General features: G+C 32.2%; 1 protein-coding gene across 1 annotated transcript in view; it reads right to left on the bottom strand.

The window, feature by feature from the left end:
- Positions 1–308: 308 nt before the first annotated feature.
- LOC134726614 (uncharacterized) overlaps positions 309–19,063 on the bottom strand; it is a 37,045-nt gene continuing 18,290 nt past the window's right edge. Inside the window, exons 16-29 of the mRNA XM_063591024.1 lie at positions 18,415–18,558; positions 16,242–16,410; positions 15,545–15,686; positions 15,086–15,207; positions 14,449–14,588; positions 12,830–12,977; positions 11,709–11,912; positions 11,186–11,389; positions 9,451–10,200; positions 8,604–8,816; positions 7,136–7,231; positions 6,413–6,741; positions 4,586–4,787; positions 309–2,208 (exon numbers count right to left, since the gene is read on the bottom strand). Coding sequence (XP_063447094.1) covers positions 1,931–2,208; positions 4,586–4,787; positions 6,413–6,741; positions 7,136–7,231; positions 8,604–8,816; positions 9,451–10,200; positions 11,186–11,389; positions 11,709–11,912; positions 12,830–12,977; positions 14,449–14,588; positions 15,086–15,207; positions 15,545–15,686; positions 16,242–16,410; positions 18,415–18,558 — 3,141 coding nt within the window. The 3' untranslated portion in view covers positions 309–1,930. The remainder of the gene's footprint in view (positions 2,209–4,585; positions 4,788–6,412; positions 6,742–7,135; positions 7,232–8,603; positions 8,817–9,450; positions 10,201–11,185; positions 11,390–11,708; positions 11,913–12,829; positions 12,978–14,448; positions 14,589–15,085; positions 15,208–15,544; positions 15,687–16,241; positions 16,411–18,414; positions 18,559–19,063) is intronic.

Genomic DNA, 19,063 nt, shown 5'->3' with positions numbered 1-19,063 from the left:
CTAAAAATAGACCAACATAAACTCTTCAAATTGTGGGATTAACTTAAACACTCCAAAGGAATAATCTGAGATAAGGTGTTCCTCCTGGAATGTCGGTACATAGAAATATATTAAAAGTTCACAATTAGAAAATTGGAAGTTAAGTTCAGAACCGATCAGTTTTGAATGTACTTAAATTTAATTGCGATATCATTTTTTCAGTTCATAACGATTATTATAATCAAAATAGTCATCAAACAAATATTCCGGTAGAGAATATTTTCTATTAATCTCGGACACGAACTTAACAATAAATGCTATGTACTTTTTATTCATCATTTAACGATTCGTTTGAAATTATGTGTCCTCCATATGAATCAAGGAACACGTAAATAAAACTTAGAAACATTTGGTTGCAAAGTTTATTTTCCTTTCAGTCAATATTGAATTTGTATTAAGTATAACATTCAAAACTTTCACCTAAACGATATATATATCAAATTTCTACCAAAAAAACCTATAATAGTATAAAACAGTTACTACTAACATTTAAATCTTTTGAATAATTAGTTTTAGTGTATTTTTGGCAAGCTGTAATGACAAAATTCCAAATAGGATACATAACGCCACCTTTTGAAACGTTATCTTTACAAACATATAAAAAGTAAACAAAAACGAATTATCAAGAAAACAATGATGATGTAAAATAAGCTAACCTTCATAAATGAAAATAAATTAATTTCGTGCTCCCAACTCACCTTTCTGGATTTAGCTTCAACAGGAAAGTAAATATATATAAAATCATTTGGGTGGGTTGTTGTCTCTTTGGCACATTCCCCGTTTCTATTATCTTTTACATTGGAAAGACAAATTTATAAGAATAAACTCATTATACATTCAAAAATACAAGATGTGTTATGATTGCCAATTAGACAACTATCTTTAAGAGACAGAATGACACAACAATTTACATTTGTTTGTCACCGTACGGCCTTTAAGATACCATGATTGAAATTTTCTATATGCGCCAGGCGTGCGTTAATGTATGATAATAAAATATTAATAAAATGGAATTTGTTCAAGAAAAAAAAAACTTTGAAGAAATTATAGCTTGTTTATGAAACAGAACGAAAGTTACCCTCTGTCCTCCTGAAAATATTCAGTTGCTATAATTTATAGTTATATATACAAAAAAGAGCAATCTTATATGTAATTAAAAAATAAGATGACAACTGTTGAACTAAAAAAAAAATTTCCGAAAGGTCACGTTGAAAGAAAAAGATTGTAACTAAATATAATAAATAAATACATGTATATATATATATGTATATATAATTATATGTGTGCCTGTGTGTAGTGACAACTCCTTGTCTATCGGATTTTTTATGATTAAGAAATACCTGGCCTTAGAATATGTATAAAATACTTCGTGTATTTTATCAGAGATCCTTGCTTAATTCCTACAAGAAGGTAACACCTCCCGAAACAAAAGCTTATTTTTATAAGCTAGAGTTAGAGGAGGGGATAGGGTCTCTGCGCATTGCTAGGTGGTGTTGTCGTAGAAGGAAGTTACGAATCAAATCTACTGTAACATCGTTAGGTTGATTGTCTAGGCATTTCATATATATAACTATATAAAACATATGCAGATATGATAAGAAGTTTTATAAATATATCATTTGTATACCTCTTCAAACGACAATCTGTATCTATATTTTTGGTAACACATTAAAATTAAGCTTAGATCTAACAGTGTAAGTTTCGTTCTGAATGAATTTAGGGAATATATATATACATCACTAAAACCTGTGATACTAAGTATGTTTGTCATATAATCAAATGACTAATTGATAATTATTATGATTAAAAATTACAAATGTACATCAATTAATTCAACTAGTTATTAACTTTCGGTGATTGCCCCTGATTTGTAGACATGCTATGTGTTCAGCTATGTATTAAAATCGTCACTTTTGGAAGAAAATATCCCGCTCTCACCAATTGCTCTGATGAAACAATACAAATTCAGATTGCGTTTACTTTTCAATTTCTCGGTGAGCTTTATAATCATAAAATTTTCTGTAGTTTCCTGCCACTGAATGACGTCAGCGCCACCTTGTACTGTTCCTACAGATACTTCATATACCAGCCGTCCAGGATATGTAAAACAATTCGTCCAGCTTAAAGTTATGTCATCGCCCTTCTTTGTTGTTGTTATGTTAGAACCCTCTGCAAGTATACATTTATTTGATGCTGTGTATATTGCATTTTGTGTCGTCTAGTATAAAAGAGATACTTAAGTTTGTGTACCTTTACAACGCAAAAGTGTAACAGTGCAAGCTTCAAAATATGTTATGAAAATCTATTCCGATTTGGTAACAATATCACATTATGAGGCATCATGCCTCAGTGTAATCAAGAAAAGATATTCAAACGAAACCTTTCATAGGCCGTGTTCACACCAAACGCCGTGTACAGTAAACATGTTTACATTTGGTTTAATGTAATCTACACTAGTTTCACATAAGATTTGTCCACATCTATACACCTTGTTTAGTTACCTGTACTTAAGATGTGTTCACACTTGTAAACTATATGTCATTTAAATGTTCATTACGTAGAACCGAACTCAAATTTTCGAACAACCTTTCTAGCAGTAAGGGAACGACCATTTGACTTTAAAAAAAAAGGGGATGGATTTTTCCACAATTTGATTGAAAAAAAATTGGGTCATACAGATGATTAGAATGAAAAAAATAGTCTGAATCGAAAGTTTCCCCATACATTATAGTGTTAAATATTGAATTGGTACCATCGAAAAAAATTGAATATTAACTTTCGCGCGAGAAAAAATTCGGACTCAGAGCACCCCCTTCCCCCCCCTCCCCCCTCCTTTTTTTAAGTAAAGTTGCTCCTTTAAGAAAGACATTTCCATTTTTTCGATGGTACCAATTCAATATTTAACACTATCATGCACGGGGAAACTTTCGATTCAGACTATTTTTTTCATTCTAATCATCTGTATGTCCCGATAGACCCCCCTTTTTTTTAAGTAAAGTGGTTGCTCCTTTGAGAAAGTCATTTTGGATGATTTGCAGTCGTTTAAATATGTCTCGACTACGCATTAAAAATAAAGGCTGCATCAGCGTGCTTATAGACAAAGAAAAAGAATTGCGATGTTAAGGATCACTACATTTCTATCTTTTCTGTTTGTTCAAATGGTATTGTTTCTACAAGTTGTGGGTTTTTTTTGGCAAAAGGAGAAGGTGATAATTTTTGTTATTTCTAATTGTATTTTAACGGATCTGAGATTCTACACAAACAAACAATTAACCTCACCCTTTTTCAGTAATGCATTTATGAGTGAATCGTTGTTTGAGTAAAGACCAGTGGCAAATATTTATGTCAGTGTATATATCCAGTCGATTCGGGAAGACCTTTTCTAAGGAATTTTGTGTTCGGCAATGATAATGGATGAATTTTGATAAGGGGTTAATAAGGTTACGTAAAGTTTTTTTATAACACATAAATGTATGAAGTTTAGACAAATATTTCTGCAAAGAACTTAATCAATAAGTGTTATAAGTATCAATTTTATATAAAAATCGTTTCTTTTTTACATATAAATGGAAAAATTACAGTTTGGAATGTCTAGTTTTGTGTACACTGAACCTACACGAAGGCCTACATCGACTATCGACTGCATGTAGACAAAACATGATTTAAACTACATGTAAACATTGAGTTTTATCAATGGGAACGTAATTATGTTTAGGGTATGTGTGAGTTACACTAACACAACACCGAGTTAAGGTCAATGTGAACTAGGCCTTATATAATTTATCTGTTTGAAAACTTTAAGGTACTCAGAAAAAAAAAGCAATCAAATTGTGATAAATTGTTATTGTCTATCATAATTTGGAAAATACTTTGAACGACTAAATTATTTTATATCTCTACCTAGTTGACATTTTTATATTCTGACGTCAAACACGCTATTCAACACCAGATTTGATGTGAACCTTGTCATTTAGTCACAGGACTTTAAATATCTCAATCCTTTATGGATTGATTTGAAATACAAAAAGTATGTAAGCGATGAACGTTGTTTGTAAATTTGATATATGCTTTTTTTTTAATATTTGTTTTTGTTGATTGTTCGGATTGAGATTGAGACACGTTGATGACTGCTTAACTTCTAAGTTGACAATTTTATGACTTATTTGTTCACGCATCGTTATTTATATAAGGGAGTTTGATGCGACAGGCATACACGTGACAGGTAAGGCGCTATAAAACCAGGTTCAATCCATTATTTTCTGCATTTAAAAATGCTTGTACCAAGTCAGGAATATGACAGTTTTTGTCCATTCGTTTGATGTGTTTTGTCAATTGATTTTGCAATCTAGTTAGGGACTTTTTGCTTTGAAATTTCCTCGGATTTTGTGTATTTTTGTGATTTTACTTTTTTGTTAATTAATCGAGTTAGACATTGCAATTGTTAAAATACAAATGAAACGAGGTTCTAGTTAAAAAAGAGACTATGACATTATCTGGAATTTGTTAATAAATTATTTTGTTTCTTGGAAACATTTTTTATACATACCAATAAGAGCAGGTACAGAACTTTGAACTGTTAAATTTGAATTGACCCTGCTACTTCGGATATACATAGAGTTTATGGCAACAACATTTATGGTATATACAGCATCAGGCAAATCCAATCCATTCATCACAAAATAAGAAACTTGTTTATTGATGTCCAGCATCGAGTTTTGTAAGTACATTTGTTCGCCTTCAAACTGTACCTTTATATTAAATATGGAAAATATCAAATAATTGAGATTGTAAAAATATTAAATACATATTCGGTTACAAATATGTTCAGAAATTTACCAACAATCAGGAAAGTTTGAAGTTTACAATAAAGATCCCCAAACAACAAATTTATTTTTTTATTCCACAAAAACAGGTCTGACGGTCGAAATAACCATATTTCCCGTTTTTGTTAGCGTTTATCGTGAAAAAAATTAAGTCCTTTAATACTTAAAATTATATCAAAATCTGATTGCTGAGTATTGGTAGGGATGGAAAAGATCATTTTTATAAATTTAAGGGAGAACAATTTTTTTTTCTTTTTTTTTTCAAAAAAATCTAATAAAAAACATTATAATAAAATAACATTTAATACATGTCGTACATCCGAGATGGTTTTCTTGTTTTACCTCCAATACAAGTAGATACGCGAAACCTAACCATGTGTCAGCCAACGATGACTCAATACGTAAAAGAATTATAATATTTCTTGTTAATCAACTTATTCAGAGTGAGGTGCAAACGTACTTTCTCAAATGTCTTAATTTGTAAACGGTGAATTTCTGAATATTTATTAATCGTGGCAGTCCAGTAGTCAACACTTAGGTGATGACATGAATATCAATTATATGGTATTTTTTATAAATTAAATGTATGCAAAATTATGAATTATTCGAAATGATAAGGATTTTGTGTCGTTAATTGTTCTCCTCGTTTCCCCGGTTTTAGATTGTTACCCCGATTTAGTGTTTTGTCCATGGATTTATGAGTTTTGAACAGCGGTATACTACTGTTATATAAAAAAGAAGATGTGGTATGATTGCCAATGAGACAACTATCCACAAAAGACCAAAATGACACAAACATTAACAATTATAGGTCACCGTACGGCCTTCAACAATGAGCAAATCGCATACCGCATATAGTCAGCTATAAAAGGCCCAAATAAGACAATGTAAAACAATTCAAGCGAGAAAACTAACGGCCTTATTTGTATTAAAAAAATGAACGAAAAACAAATATGTAACACATAAACAAACGATATCCACTGAATTACAGGCTCCTGACTTGGGACAGGCACATGCATAAATGATGTGGCGGGGTTAAACATGTTAGCGTGATCCCAACCCTCCTCCTAACCTGGGACAGTGGTATAACAGTACAACATAAGAATGAACTATAAAAATCAGTTGAAAAAGGCTTAACTCATTAGATAGACAAAACATAAAAGTGAAAGTGGCCGGTTAGTTGTCTATATTTTTCTTATCCAATGCATATATAGCCTTAGCAGTATTTGGCACTTTTTGGGGGGAATTTTAGGATCCTTAATGCTCTTCAACTCTGCTTGTTTTACTTTTTAACACATTTGGTCTGAGCGTCACTGACCGCGCGTCTGACGTATCAAATTATAAGCCTGTTACCATTCTATCATTACCAGAAGACTGACTTCTGAGTTGTGAATACACGACAATTACAGTTTAACAGTAGCGGTTTCGACCCAGTGCCAGTAAATGAAAATAAGATTTTATAAATTGTGTCCTTTAAAAACAAAATGAATTAAAATGAACATTAATTTAAAAAAAATCTACTCTATCTGTAAACATACAATGACACTTACAACAAAAGACATAATATTAAACTGATCCGTGAATCCTGACCATTTTATTCTAACGGATGTTGTGTCCTGCTGATGGAAGTATCCTGGACTATACTCATTTAAAGTCTGAGGTATTACAGTTATAAAAGCTTGCTCACTAGAGGGAGGAATGTCGGAGATAGTAACACCGTCAGATGTAGAAGAAGAGTAGGAGCCTGCATTGTTATGACATCTGACTGTTGCGTAAACAGTTTTCTGAGATATGATGCTTTCATCTAGCGTAGCGGATGCAGATTTTAAGTTTACTGTTTTTATGAATGGTTGAAGTTCGTTGCCATATGGTTGCAAACCTAAAACAATAAGTATTTTAAACCTTTATTCTAAACATCCATATGCAATATAATACAAACAACAATTATCTTCAGGAAAAAAAAAACGAAGAAGAAGTCCTTATATCACAGGTAGGTGTTTCCGTTATTAACATCTTTAGTTCGCCTTCATCTCAACCAGCATCTCATTATAGATACTTGTCAAATGTCTGAATAAAAGTAGTGATCAGACATGTAAGGTTATAAATGAAGTCATTATTGTGTCCCAATATGCAGCAAATAATGAAGGATTTATAGGTAGGTAACACACATTTTTATTTTCTATTTCAACCTTCCGAAACATGATGCAGGTCATCATGTTAGGACAAGATTGAAGCATTTTTTAAACTTTATTTATATATCAACATATACTTGCCTATTGACCATTCACAATAATCCAAACCCGATTCGGGATCTTTAGCATTCCAATTGGCTGTTATTATATTGGAAGTTTGGCCATCAACATCAACACCTGAACAAACATAAACAAACATGTTAAGTATAAATGTTTGTATTTAAGGACCAGCTGAGGCCAACATGTTAACGAATTGTCGTGCTGTATTGCAGACTGCTATCTGCTCTTTGTTCGGTTTGTTTTCCCTTTGACATATTTCATTCTCAATTTTATGATTTTCATTTCGTTCAGACTGTAGTGGCTTTTTTTATTTGACCTTGTAATTGTTTTTAATTAAAGCGCCACAGATGAGTATCAAATAGACACAAGTATTAACACATTATATGAGTGGTTTCCTTTATGAATTGTTGAAATCTTACATAATCTTAAATTAATTTTGTTTTGTTTGATGCCGAGATTTATAATAATTGGTCATCGATGTTTTATACTTCGTTCAATTGGGTAAAAAACTACCAGAGGTACAGTCAAACTTATAGATCATTCTAAAATGTCGATCCTCATTAGAACTCAATATTTACCGACGTTACCACCGTCAGCAACAATATATGATAACATGGTTTCACTTTGCAAGAAATAAAAAAAAAAAGCCATATACATGTAAGTATAATATATATGTGAAAATGTTTTCCGTTATAATTGACTAGTTTAATGAAATTTATTATCACATATTTTGTACTGATATGTACGTTTTTGCATGGCCAATAATAGCCCTCGGGCCCAATATCGATGTCGAGCTCCCAACTTAGGCTTCCGGTACAAACCTATCAATCAAAAACTATTTGTAAACAAAATGTCATCAGGGCAGCTAGCTGATCAGGATAATTTTTTCCGAGTATCAAATGACGTTTCAAGTAAATTCATACAAGAAACGAAAAATGATAATACAATGAATAAAAACAATGAAGTCTGTAAAACGATAGATAGTTCTGAATCTGCTGTAGCTGAAAAAATGTTAATATCCCCAGTGGGAATAGTTTTTTGTCCGTCATTACTTGATATCACAAAAGTTCCCATAAAATGTTAACGTAATAATAGAAAATATATGACGCCACAATGAAAAAGTGACAGTTCAACATGTATGACATCGAAAGTTCAAGCAGAATACGAGTTTTTACTCACCGTGATACATTTTTTTATTATTTTTTTTCAAACGGTTTTTGAATTTTTGTTAAATATATTAAACATATTTGATATATGCTTTTTTCTCCTGCTTGAAAATATGTGATAAATAGATTATTCAATGTCATTTTCCATATTGGTCGATGTATCAGCCCACGACCCATATCAAGCCCACGGGCTAAAGCCCTCTGGTTTGATATGGGAGTCTAGGGCTATTACCCCAGCCAATAATGAAAAATCCATGACATAATCGATAAGTAACATTTGTATACATGATACAATCCGCAAGCAAACAACTAAATATAGTTACCTGCCCCATCATGGATTTTGTCAATGACAGGCGATGTTTGGTCGATATTAAGTCCAGAAGAGTAGGCTGCAGAACGCAAACCAGCGGCATTCATAGCAACAACTGTGACAAAAACTTGCGATGCATGAGGAAGGGTAAGGTTGTAATTGTATGCAAAATTATTTGTTCCTACGCTCTGAAAACGCTGCATTTCTTCGTTTCCTTTTGTATAACCTAGAATTATAAAAAAAATCCTCTATATCTTCTTACAAAATAGTTGTTCAAAATGTTTTATATTGACTTCTAAGTCATTTATTTTATACTTTAGTCAACAAATTCACTCAATTCAAAGGTACAAACTCACGTCGTTTTAACAAGAATAATTCTGTTTCATTACAAAAAAATAAAATAACAAAAAAGAAGATGTGATATGACAGCCAATAAAACAACTCTCCAGAAGACACAAAAGAAATTAACATATGTTAGTCACCACACGATCTCCATTCATGAGCGAAGCATACATAAAAAAATCAAAAAAACAATAATTGTTTAAACAAAAGAATATGTCAATATATATACTTTTATTAAATATTTTTTTAATTATTTTATCATATGAAAACAAAATTAAAAAGTACTCGTATATCAAGGATGCACTAATCTTTATCTTGTCTTGATGGCAATTGAAATATTTTGATTCTTTGATGATAGACGGACAGACTGGGTAAACATTTGTGGTTATCCTCGGAAGACTCGTTGGGAGCGATGTTTTTAACACATAAAACTTGTAACACGTTTCATATTTGTAAATAAAATGTTAACATAACTGCATTTCTTAAACAATTTTTTTAGTAACTGGCATTCAACTTACCTATAGCCCACATATATTCGGAAACAGGACTTTCGGAATCTTCAAAATTCCATGAAGCATGTATTGATGACCAACGATGTAGTCCAACGGTATGTACGTGGACAGTGCTTTCGATTTCACTAGTAGGTTGTATATCCACTTTCTGGATCTTTATACCATCAATCAGAAAACCAAGATTTTTATCACGATTAGTGATTCTTATTTTACCATCGTCCGTGTTAGGTTTAAAGTAAAACGTATGGAGATGCCAAGTTATGTCAGATTTGTTTTTTTTCGGGAAAATGTGAAAAACATGCTCTTTGTCATTAAACATGACGGAACCTTCTATATTAGACACAACTGCGCCACTAATAGGTAAATGACTAGTTACGAATGTTACCCTATATAGATTTCCGGGTGAAAGTTGTTGTATATTTTGTTCCAGAACACCTTTTAAGAATACAAAGGATCGTCCATCGTAAGCGGTATCAACATCAGATTTAATAGTAGCAACACAATCATCTCCATTCCATGAAGACGGTTTATAACAGTTATCATTGTCACATAAATGATAATCTGAAATATCCATGATTTCCATGAAGCATCCATTGGTTTCTTCAAAGGATGGATTAACTACAAGGTTAGCGTCTGCGTGGAGGAACGATATTGGCACTGGTGGTGTTGTATCGATAGTTACACCATTAGATGATATCATTCTTGTGGTATGTCCAACGCAATCCACTGCAATTATTTTATTGAACACTTGTTGTCCTGTCAATAAAATGTATTCATATACATAAATTAAGCCGTTAGTTTTCTCGTTTGAATTGTTATACATAGTCATTTCGGGACCTTTCTTTAGCTGACTAAGCGCTATGGTCTTTGCTCATTGTTGAAGGTCGTACTGTGACCTATATTTGTTAATTTCTGTGTCAATTTTCTTTTGGAGAGTTGTCTCATTGGCAATCATTCCACATCTTCTTTCAATATATATATATATCAGTATGTTTTTGCGTATGTGTCAACGTAAGAGATGCATCCCATTCTAACATGACGTTCTTTAAACGCTTTGCAGTACACACCCGTGGTAAATTTGGATATATTGCATTAACTATTCCGATCGTACTCCCACGTCATATGGTTTTTTTATGAATGAAATATCCTACGTCATAAAATGCTGACGTAATAATTTAAGCATTGTACGGGAAAATACACGCTTCTGATACCGAAAAAAATCACAACAAGGAAACGTTAACAAACGATGGTTGTCCCTTACTGTCGCTCAGAGTAAAATATTAGTCATTGAGGGTCAACCCGTGGTAAAATCACGATATATCTAAGCTCCCATGCATTATTTCTTAAATTACGCATTGCCATACTTAAAAATGCAGCTGCCTTTCAGAATTTAACATAATTTATTTTGAATCCACATACTATAGATAAACTGATAAAAAACAGTTTTTTTCATCAATGTGAAGAGTAGTTTATTTTGACGGTACTACAGTTCCTTTCCTTCCGAATGATACCCACCAAATTAAACCAATTGTGTTGCTCAGTCTTTAGTTTAGTATGTTGTGTTTTTTGTACTGTTGTCTGTCTGTTGACTTTTTTTTTGTACCATAGCGGTGTCAGTTTATTGTACTTCTGCTGTTGTCTGTTCTATGGTCTGGTTGTTGTCTCTTTCACGCATGTGTTGTGCTGTGGTCAAAATATGATAAATGATTAAACCAAACATTGCAAGGTAAAACATGCTTACCATTGTGTAAATGTTTTGGGAGCATTGACGAAACTGATGTTTGAATTCCAACATTTTTAAGAGGTAGAACGTCACAAGTTTGATCCATTTTATTCGTCCCCACACACCAAAAATATCTTTCGATACCTGACACAATGTCCGTAAATCCATGCCATGTGGCTGCTGCTACGTCTGACTTGTTTTGAAATTCTAAATCATGGAGGCCTAGATATAAATGAAGCATATCATGAAATTATCAATACAGTTGTTTATAATTGTATTTTATTTGATGCCATACTCATTCATGACGTTGTTTCGTAATACGAAATACGAAAATTGACTTTAAGAGTTACGTGGGTCGATCTTTATTTTGAGTGCAGTTTTTTCACTCTTTAAATGGGAAGTGTATACTAATGTCTTGTTGTTACAACTCCTCATCTTACAAATCGCAAACTACAAAAGGAACCAGTAAAACAAGAAATTGAAAGCTTAAATTATAAAAAATACACATTCTTTAGCCCAAAACTTATTGACTAAAACAAACCTAAGCCATCATATACAACTCCAATGACTGGAGGGCTACTATCTATCATTATTCCATCTGAGGATACTGTAGTCTGTAGTCCGGAGAAAGTATATGCCACTACATTGCTGTAATAACGCACTCCAGGAAGCATGTTAAGTCGGCTTATATTTACAGCAGATGCGGATGAATCTATGTCCTCATATACCTTGTGGAGATCAGCACCTACAATTGTCTTGTCTGGTTGTTAAATATGGCAGTGAAATAAAATTAAAAATGGCAAATTTGACAGAGAGGTAAAATGTAGTTTTTCTCAACTACTATCTTGCACAACTTAAATTACAGCAAGTATCCGTTCTGATGTTTTGATTATCGAAAACGCACAGCATAAAACAGATATATTATATTCATCAAGTAGGCTGAAGTATCTTTTTCTTTAGCTCAGTAATGATTCAGCTAAAACTAAGGTATCTTAAAATTTGCAAATAACGACATTGACAAATAACTGTTCAATGTCTTGCATATAATATGAAATATAAAAGTAAGTATAGTTTGTGTTTTAACAGCAAATGAGACAACATTCAACTAGAGACCAAAATGATAGGCGTTCAAAGCCAAACGTCAACGTACGGCCATCTTTAATGAAATATAAAATGCATATTTTCGTCGAAAAATTTAATTGTCAACATGCTAACCATTTTATTGACATTTTTTAGAAGTCAAAATTTGATTATGATAGCAACAGTAAACAAGTTACAATAGTCGGAAAGTTTCATTTTACCTCTAAGTAAATCAATATGAGCTTTTACACGTTAGAATCATATGACTGTTGGATGTGCTAAAATATCTATTTTGATTGGTTTATCTATGTTATTACACTCTCCCTTATGAATTTCTACCCACACTATCTGCCGCATGAGTGGTTCCCGACACGATGAGAATGCCGAGTGAAACAAGTGATAACATGAAAAAGTAATTTCTGAAGGCGCGATTTTTTTATTGAATAAGTTATTTGTGATCAATTCTTGTTTAAAATGAACTGTTGAACCATATTTCACTTTCCCTTGAATCTCAAAAGTTACATAATGCATCATTTGACTGTCCCTCTGGTATCTTTTGTCCTTCTTTTATAATGTGTTTACCTCCTTTAAAATTACTTAGGTAAACATTGAATTTTTCAATCATTCCAGGTGGACCGATGAATACGTTCTCCCAGTTCATTGTAAACAAGGAGCCTGGCTTGATAAAGTCTACGTCACTTTTCCAAAATGAAGGAACTTTTTCAACAATCTGAAAAATTCAAAAATCTTAACAATAAATAAATCAAATTATTTAAGGAAACAAAACAACTTGCACTTCTTAAAGAAAATATTATTTGAAACGCTAGCCTATGTCGTATATGTGCCCCGCTAGCTTTCCCTTTTTGTCAATCGTAAATTTCTAAAGGTTAATTTTAGTACTGCTTTAATGATAAATGTACTGAAATAAAGTCCATATTATATGTTCGCTCACATGAACTTTTCATCTATCAAAATATAACAGACAGTTTCGATTATAAGTTCATTTAAAACACAAAACAGTCAAACTGTGACATCAGCAATGTTTTGTATTTGGCGAACACGATGGTCAAAATTAACCCTTAAAAAATCAAAAATTGTCATATTTGTTTCCAATGCAACTTAATATATATATATAAAAAAAAAGAAGATGTGGTATTATTGCCAATGAGACAACCCTCCTCAAGAGACTAAAACAATACAAAATTTAACAACTGTAGGTCAACGTTCGGCCTTCAACAATGAGCAAATCCCGTCCAGCAAAGTCAGCTATAAAAAGTCCCGAAATGACAATGTAAAACAATTCAAACGAGAAAACTATCGGCCTGGTTTATGTACAAAAGAATAAACAAAAAACAAATATATTACACATAAACAAACGACAACCACTGAATTACAGGCTCCTGACTTGGGACACGCACATACATACAGAACAATAAAACATAAACACAAACTATAAAAACCAGTTGAAATGGGCTTCACTCATCAGATGGATATAGATACAAATACTACAAATACAAGTCAACTTCGTTTTCAGCTTTTGCCTTGTCTCGATTTTTTGTTTGCATGTTATTGTTACATTTAGATGAATATATAACAAATTTGAATGATAAAATATAAAAAATTTACAAGCGTTCTAGATTAACGGTAAAGTAAGTAAAAATGTACGTCAAGACATTATTCAGAGTAACTCTTATTACATATTTGATATTATTGATCACATAGGTCACAAAACGACCAGAAGGAACGATACATAAAAAAGATAGCAAGATATGTAATTTTTGGCACTTAGGTATTTTTCTGAATGGCAGTAAACCCTTTGTGAAAGTAGAGTGCGTTATCTGTTATGGATATACAAGTATGTAGCTACGTCTGGTTAGAGTGGGGACGTTAAATTTGATGGTTTTTCGTGTAAAGCCTCTCTGCACATTAAGAATCATTGCAACAACTCTGTAGATGACCTTTTGTAATAAAAACTTTATGTCGCAATCCAATAAACTTTCATTTCAAATAGTAGTTCAAATTTTTCCGAACTTCCTTCCGGTCGTCTTCCACTACATTGTTTAAACTGTTTTTTTTGTCTTCCCGACAATGCATGCCATATGCTGATGTTGACCAACAATCAATCAATTAACCATACATTATTTTCTGTTATATTTCATTGCAATATATTTAATTCAACAAAATGTTTATATGTAACATACTGCTGCTCCTCTGTGTCTATTGACAGCAACCGGTTCTGACACAACTGTGACACCATTTGACTTGAATATAGCGTATGCATTATTGCTGTACCATACTCTAACAAATATAGAATACGTCAGTAACTCTGTGAACTGTTGACCTGTATAAACAATAAAAAAATATTTAAAGTAATTTGATGAAATAATGTCATAATTGTATGAATTATCTCTTGGAAGTGGATGTTAGAAATCCATTTGATATATTTTTTGGTGCGTACTATTTGAATACTAGTTATCATTGTGACTTCTGATATGTATCATCATATCATACGTCAGATAAGGTTTAACTGCTTTACACACTTTTCACTTTTTATTTCATATATTAACAATATCAGTAAAAATAAGGGTACAATTTTAATGCAGAAGATGCTAATTTCGTAAATTTAGTGTCCAACAAATATGAAAATTTTCATAGCTGATGTGTTTGAAGTGTAACAATTGCTTCAGTTCAAAATGTTTTTTTTTCACGTTAATAATTTGTCATTAATGTTCGAAGAAAGGATTTCTTGTGAACAATTATGCTACACTTGTTTCAATACTTTTTGTTCTTGTACACAATGCAGTTAATAAAATTTGTATATAATATATGCATATGCACCTCTTTTAAGACCGTAAATGACTTCCATTTTCTGTCCGGAGTAATGCCACAATGGGTCAGTAGTTGTATCTATTACACCTCGGGGTGATTCCTGTGACGACAAACCAACACTCCATTCATACCTGCAAAATGTTCATATCTCAGTAAAGTTTTTGTTTTACTACTTTCTATTGCCCTTTTTCAAAAATAAAATATAATCTATATGTCACACTGTTCATACCAATTCAATTAAAATATAATTGGTTTGCAAGAATAGCAAAAGGGATTTGACACAAAATGTAATAACATCATTTACAATAGGTTTCATATATAACTTCAAAAATATCTAATATGTTAAAAACATTGAATGAAGGATGTATATTCTACTAAAATCGAACGATTTTTGTCTTTTAATGTTGAAAGTCACTCCGACTTGTCACACTTTTACTTCAAAGGTTATTATAAAGGGGGAAAACGTACCAAAGCGGAGACAATCCTTGTCGTGTAACAATTTTCCACTTTGCTGATAGATGAGAATTACTTGGCGTAAATTGGACATCGTTGTCATTAGACCCAGAGAAGTCAGTTAAATCCGACACTGTTATCAATGTGTTCTTGTTATCTAAAAAAATAAATTCATCTTAACAAATATGACACAAAATATAATTAGTTTTATTTTTGTGTTTAACTTTTCTTTTTTAAATACTAGGAACATCAATTTTGTTAGTTGAGAGACATTTCTATACTTCTTTTCCTTTGTGAGATCATTTATAGTCGTTTCCAAGGCATTTGTCTTATGTTAGATTCATAAAAAAGGTAAAAAAAATACTTAAAGAATTTAAATAAATTATTATTTGAACATGTTAAAGAACAGACATAAATAACAAGTATGACGAAAACACAATATTATTTTATTCACTCGGACCTAGTTTTCTTTTTTCCGCATCTGATTCGATCTTTAATTTCATCGACAGTTTCATTTGGAATCCCAGTATTCCAACAAATTCCAACGATTGGAAATGTTAGCATAGAATTTGCAATTATAGATATCAAAATGGCATATAGATATAAAGTCAAGTTTTGTTTATGTTTTAACTGGAATGCGTAAAGTCAAACAAATCATAATACAAAAGCTTTTTTTTCGTTTTATCGTAGTTGAATTTAAAAGACCACATACCTGCTGATACATCAGTACAAGCATCTCCATTTGGATGACAGCGTGTACCCAGCGACGAGCAAACACAATGACCAAGACATGTCAATGGCGTACAACGCCTTAGAAGATCTAAGTAACCTCCAGAAACAAGTCGGAACTGATAATGTATCATAGAACTGCTCAATCCAACCTGTTAAAATTTGTAAATGGTTAACATTCTCTATGTTAAATAAAGGCAAGAGTAGTATACCGCTGTTCAAAACTCGTAAATTGATAGAAAAGAAAAAAAATCGGGGTAACCAACTAAAACTGAGGGAAACGCATTAAATATAAGAGGACAACCACGACACCACATTAAAATGTAACACAAACAGAAACGGACTAAGCATTAGACAAAATCCGGTGAGAATAACAAATATAACATCAAAACAAAATACATGAATTTTGGATAGAAAAGTATTCAAATACAAGAGAAAACAAACGACACAACGGAAACACAACGTTAAAATGTAACACACACAAAAACGAACACTAATATAACAATGGCCATGTTCCTGACTTGGTACAGGACATTTTTAAAGAATAAAATGGTGGGTTGAACATGGGTTTGTGGAATACCAAACCTCGAGCTTTAATGTTAAATGTGTCATTAAGAAATTGTGTAAGTCCACCAGGTTAAATCCACCATTTTCTACATTTGAAAATGCCTGTACCAAGTCAGGAATATGACAGTTCTTGTCCATTCGTTTTTGATGCGTTTTGTTATTTGATTTTGCCATGTATTATGGACTTTTCTAATTGGTTTTCCTCTGAGTTCAGTATTTTTGTGATTTTATTTTTTTTTCCATACAATTCTGAAACTGACGTTATCAAGATGCTTGATTTCCTGATTGACAACATAGTTGTTACGTTCGGAGGACGTGTTCTGCAACAGACTGTCGTCATTCCAATGGAAACAAATTGTGCGCATCTACTTGCCGATTTGTTTCTTTGTTTTATGAGGCTGACTTCATGCAAGAACTTCTTAGGTAGAAAGACATAAGGTTTGGGAGATCCTTACTCTACATTCTGCTATAAAGATTATGTTCTTTCACTAAATAATTCAAAATTTGGTGACTATGTGGAACACATCTATCCCATCAAATTACAGATAAAGATACTACATATACAGTTAAGTCAGTCTCATATCTTGACCTACATCTAAAAATTGGAAATGAAGGTCGATTGAAAACAAAACTTTACGACAAAAGAAATGATTTCAGCTTTCCAATTGTGAACTTTCCATTTCTAAGGAGGAACATTCCAGCAGCACCTGCATATGAGGTATATTTCTCACAATTGGTACGATATTCCCGTGCTTGCATTTCCTACCATGATTTTCTTGATAGAGGGTTGCTGCTCACCACATGGTGAAGTTAAAATCCTCCCTTCGTAAATTTTACGAACAACGTCACGAGTTGGTTGACTGTTATGGAATAACCATTTCACAAATGATATCGGATATGTTCCTTACGTCGTAACTACAATTCCTTTCCCTTTCATGAATGTGACCTACCGAATTAAACTATTTACCGGATTTGTTATCACATAAGCAACACGACGGATGCCACATGTGGAGGAGGATTTGCTTCCCTTCCGGAACACCTGAGATCATCCCTAGTTTTTGGTGGGGTTTGTGTTGCTTATTATTTAGTTTGCTATGTTGTGTCATGTGTACTATTGTTTGTCTGTTTGTCTTTTTCATTTTTAGCCATGCTGTGTCAGTTTATTTTCGATTTATGAGTTTGACTGTCCCTTTTGGTAATTTTCGTCCCTCTTCTTTTATAATACAAAGTATTATCTCCTGTATTCATCTATATCTTATGACTGGGGTTTAACATTTGTTTAGGAGAACAACTACAAACTAAGACAAGTGCAACGATATCAAGGAGTTTCTGTAAACTTCCAGATTCTTAGAAATAGTATAACAATTTTAGCTCAAGATACCAAAAGGGACATTTAAACTCATAAAATAAATTGACAATGACATGGTAAAATAGGAAATAACAGATAAACAGATAAAGGTTAGTTCTGTTTTAATATGTAAAAACACAGATTGTAGACAATTATTTTGTGTACATCATATCACGTAGATATTATTATTGATTATTATCTAAACATGTTGAATAATTATTGACTGTATCCAATTTCATACCTTATTCACTCCCCAAGCACTAATAAAAACAGTATCAACATTATTAAGCGGTTGAGTTTGAACAACAAAAAGCTGTATTGGCCCCTCATCCAAATATTTAGTTGTGGAATCGTTATGAGAGAACACCATTGGAGTTCCGGGAACCTTAAAATAAGATTTCAGAAATGGGAACATTAAATAAAATGTATTTAATTATTTGTTTTCTACGGCCTATATCGTTGAGATGTTACTGAAATAGGATTCATTAATCTTGCTTTTAAATTAATATCGACGTTAGAGCAAATCTGACAAGAAAGATATACTAGTCCCGATATCGTTGATCTTTCTAATATCCTCTCATTCTTTTATCAATTTACCCACACTTTAATACATCTTAAAACCATTAACTGTAATGTCTATATCTAAGATTACAACAAATTTTTACTGCTTTACCCCTTTTATTGAAACTTGTGCCTATTATATTTGTTTGTTTTGTACACCATTGTTGTCAATGTAATATTATTTATGCGGTTGTCATACAAGTGACAGGTTTAACTTGCTATAAAAATCAAGTCTTATCCTTAATTTTCTACGAAGGGAAATTCCTGTTCCAAGTCAGAAATAAGACAATTGTTTTAAATTCATTTTGGTGTGTTTCAGTTTATGATTT

The sequence above is a fragment of the Mytilus trossulus genome, chromosome 7 (genome assembly GCF_036588685.1).
Source record: "Mytilus trossulus isolate FHL-02 chromosome 7, PNRI_Mtr1.1.1.hap1, whole genome shotgun sequence".
Lineage (NCBI taxonomy): Eukaryota > Metazoa > Mollusca > Bivalvia > Mytilida > Mytilidae > Mytilus > Mytilus trossulus.
This window is presented reverse-complemented; position numbering and strand designations above follow the sequence as displayed.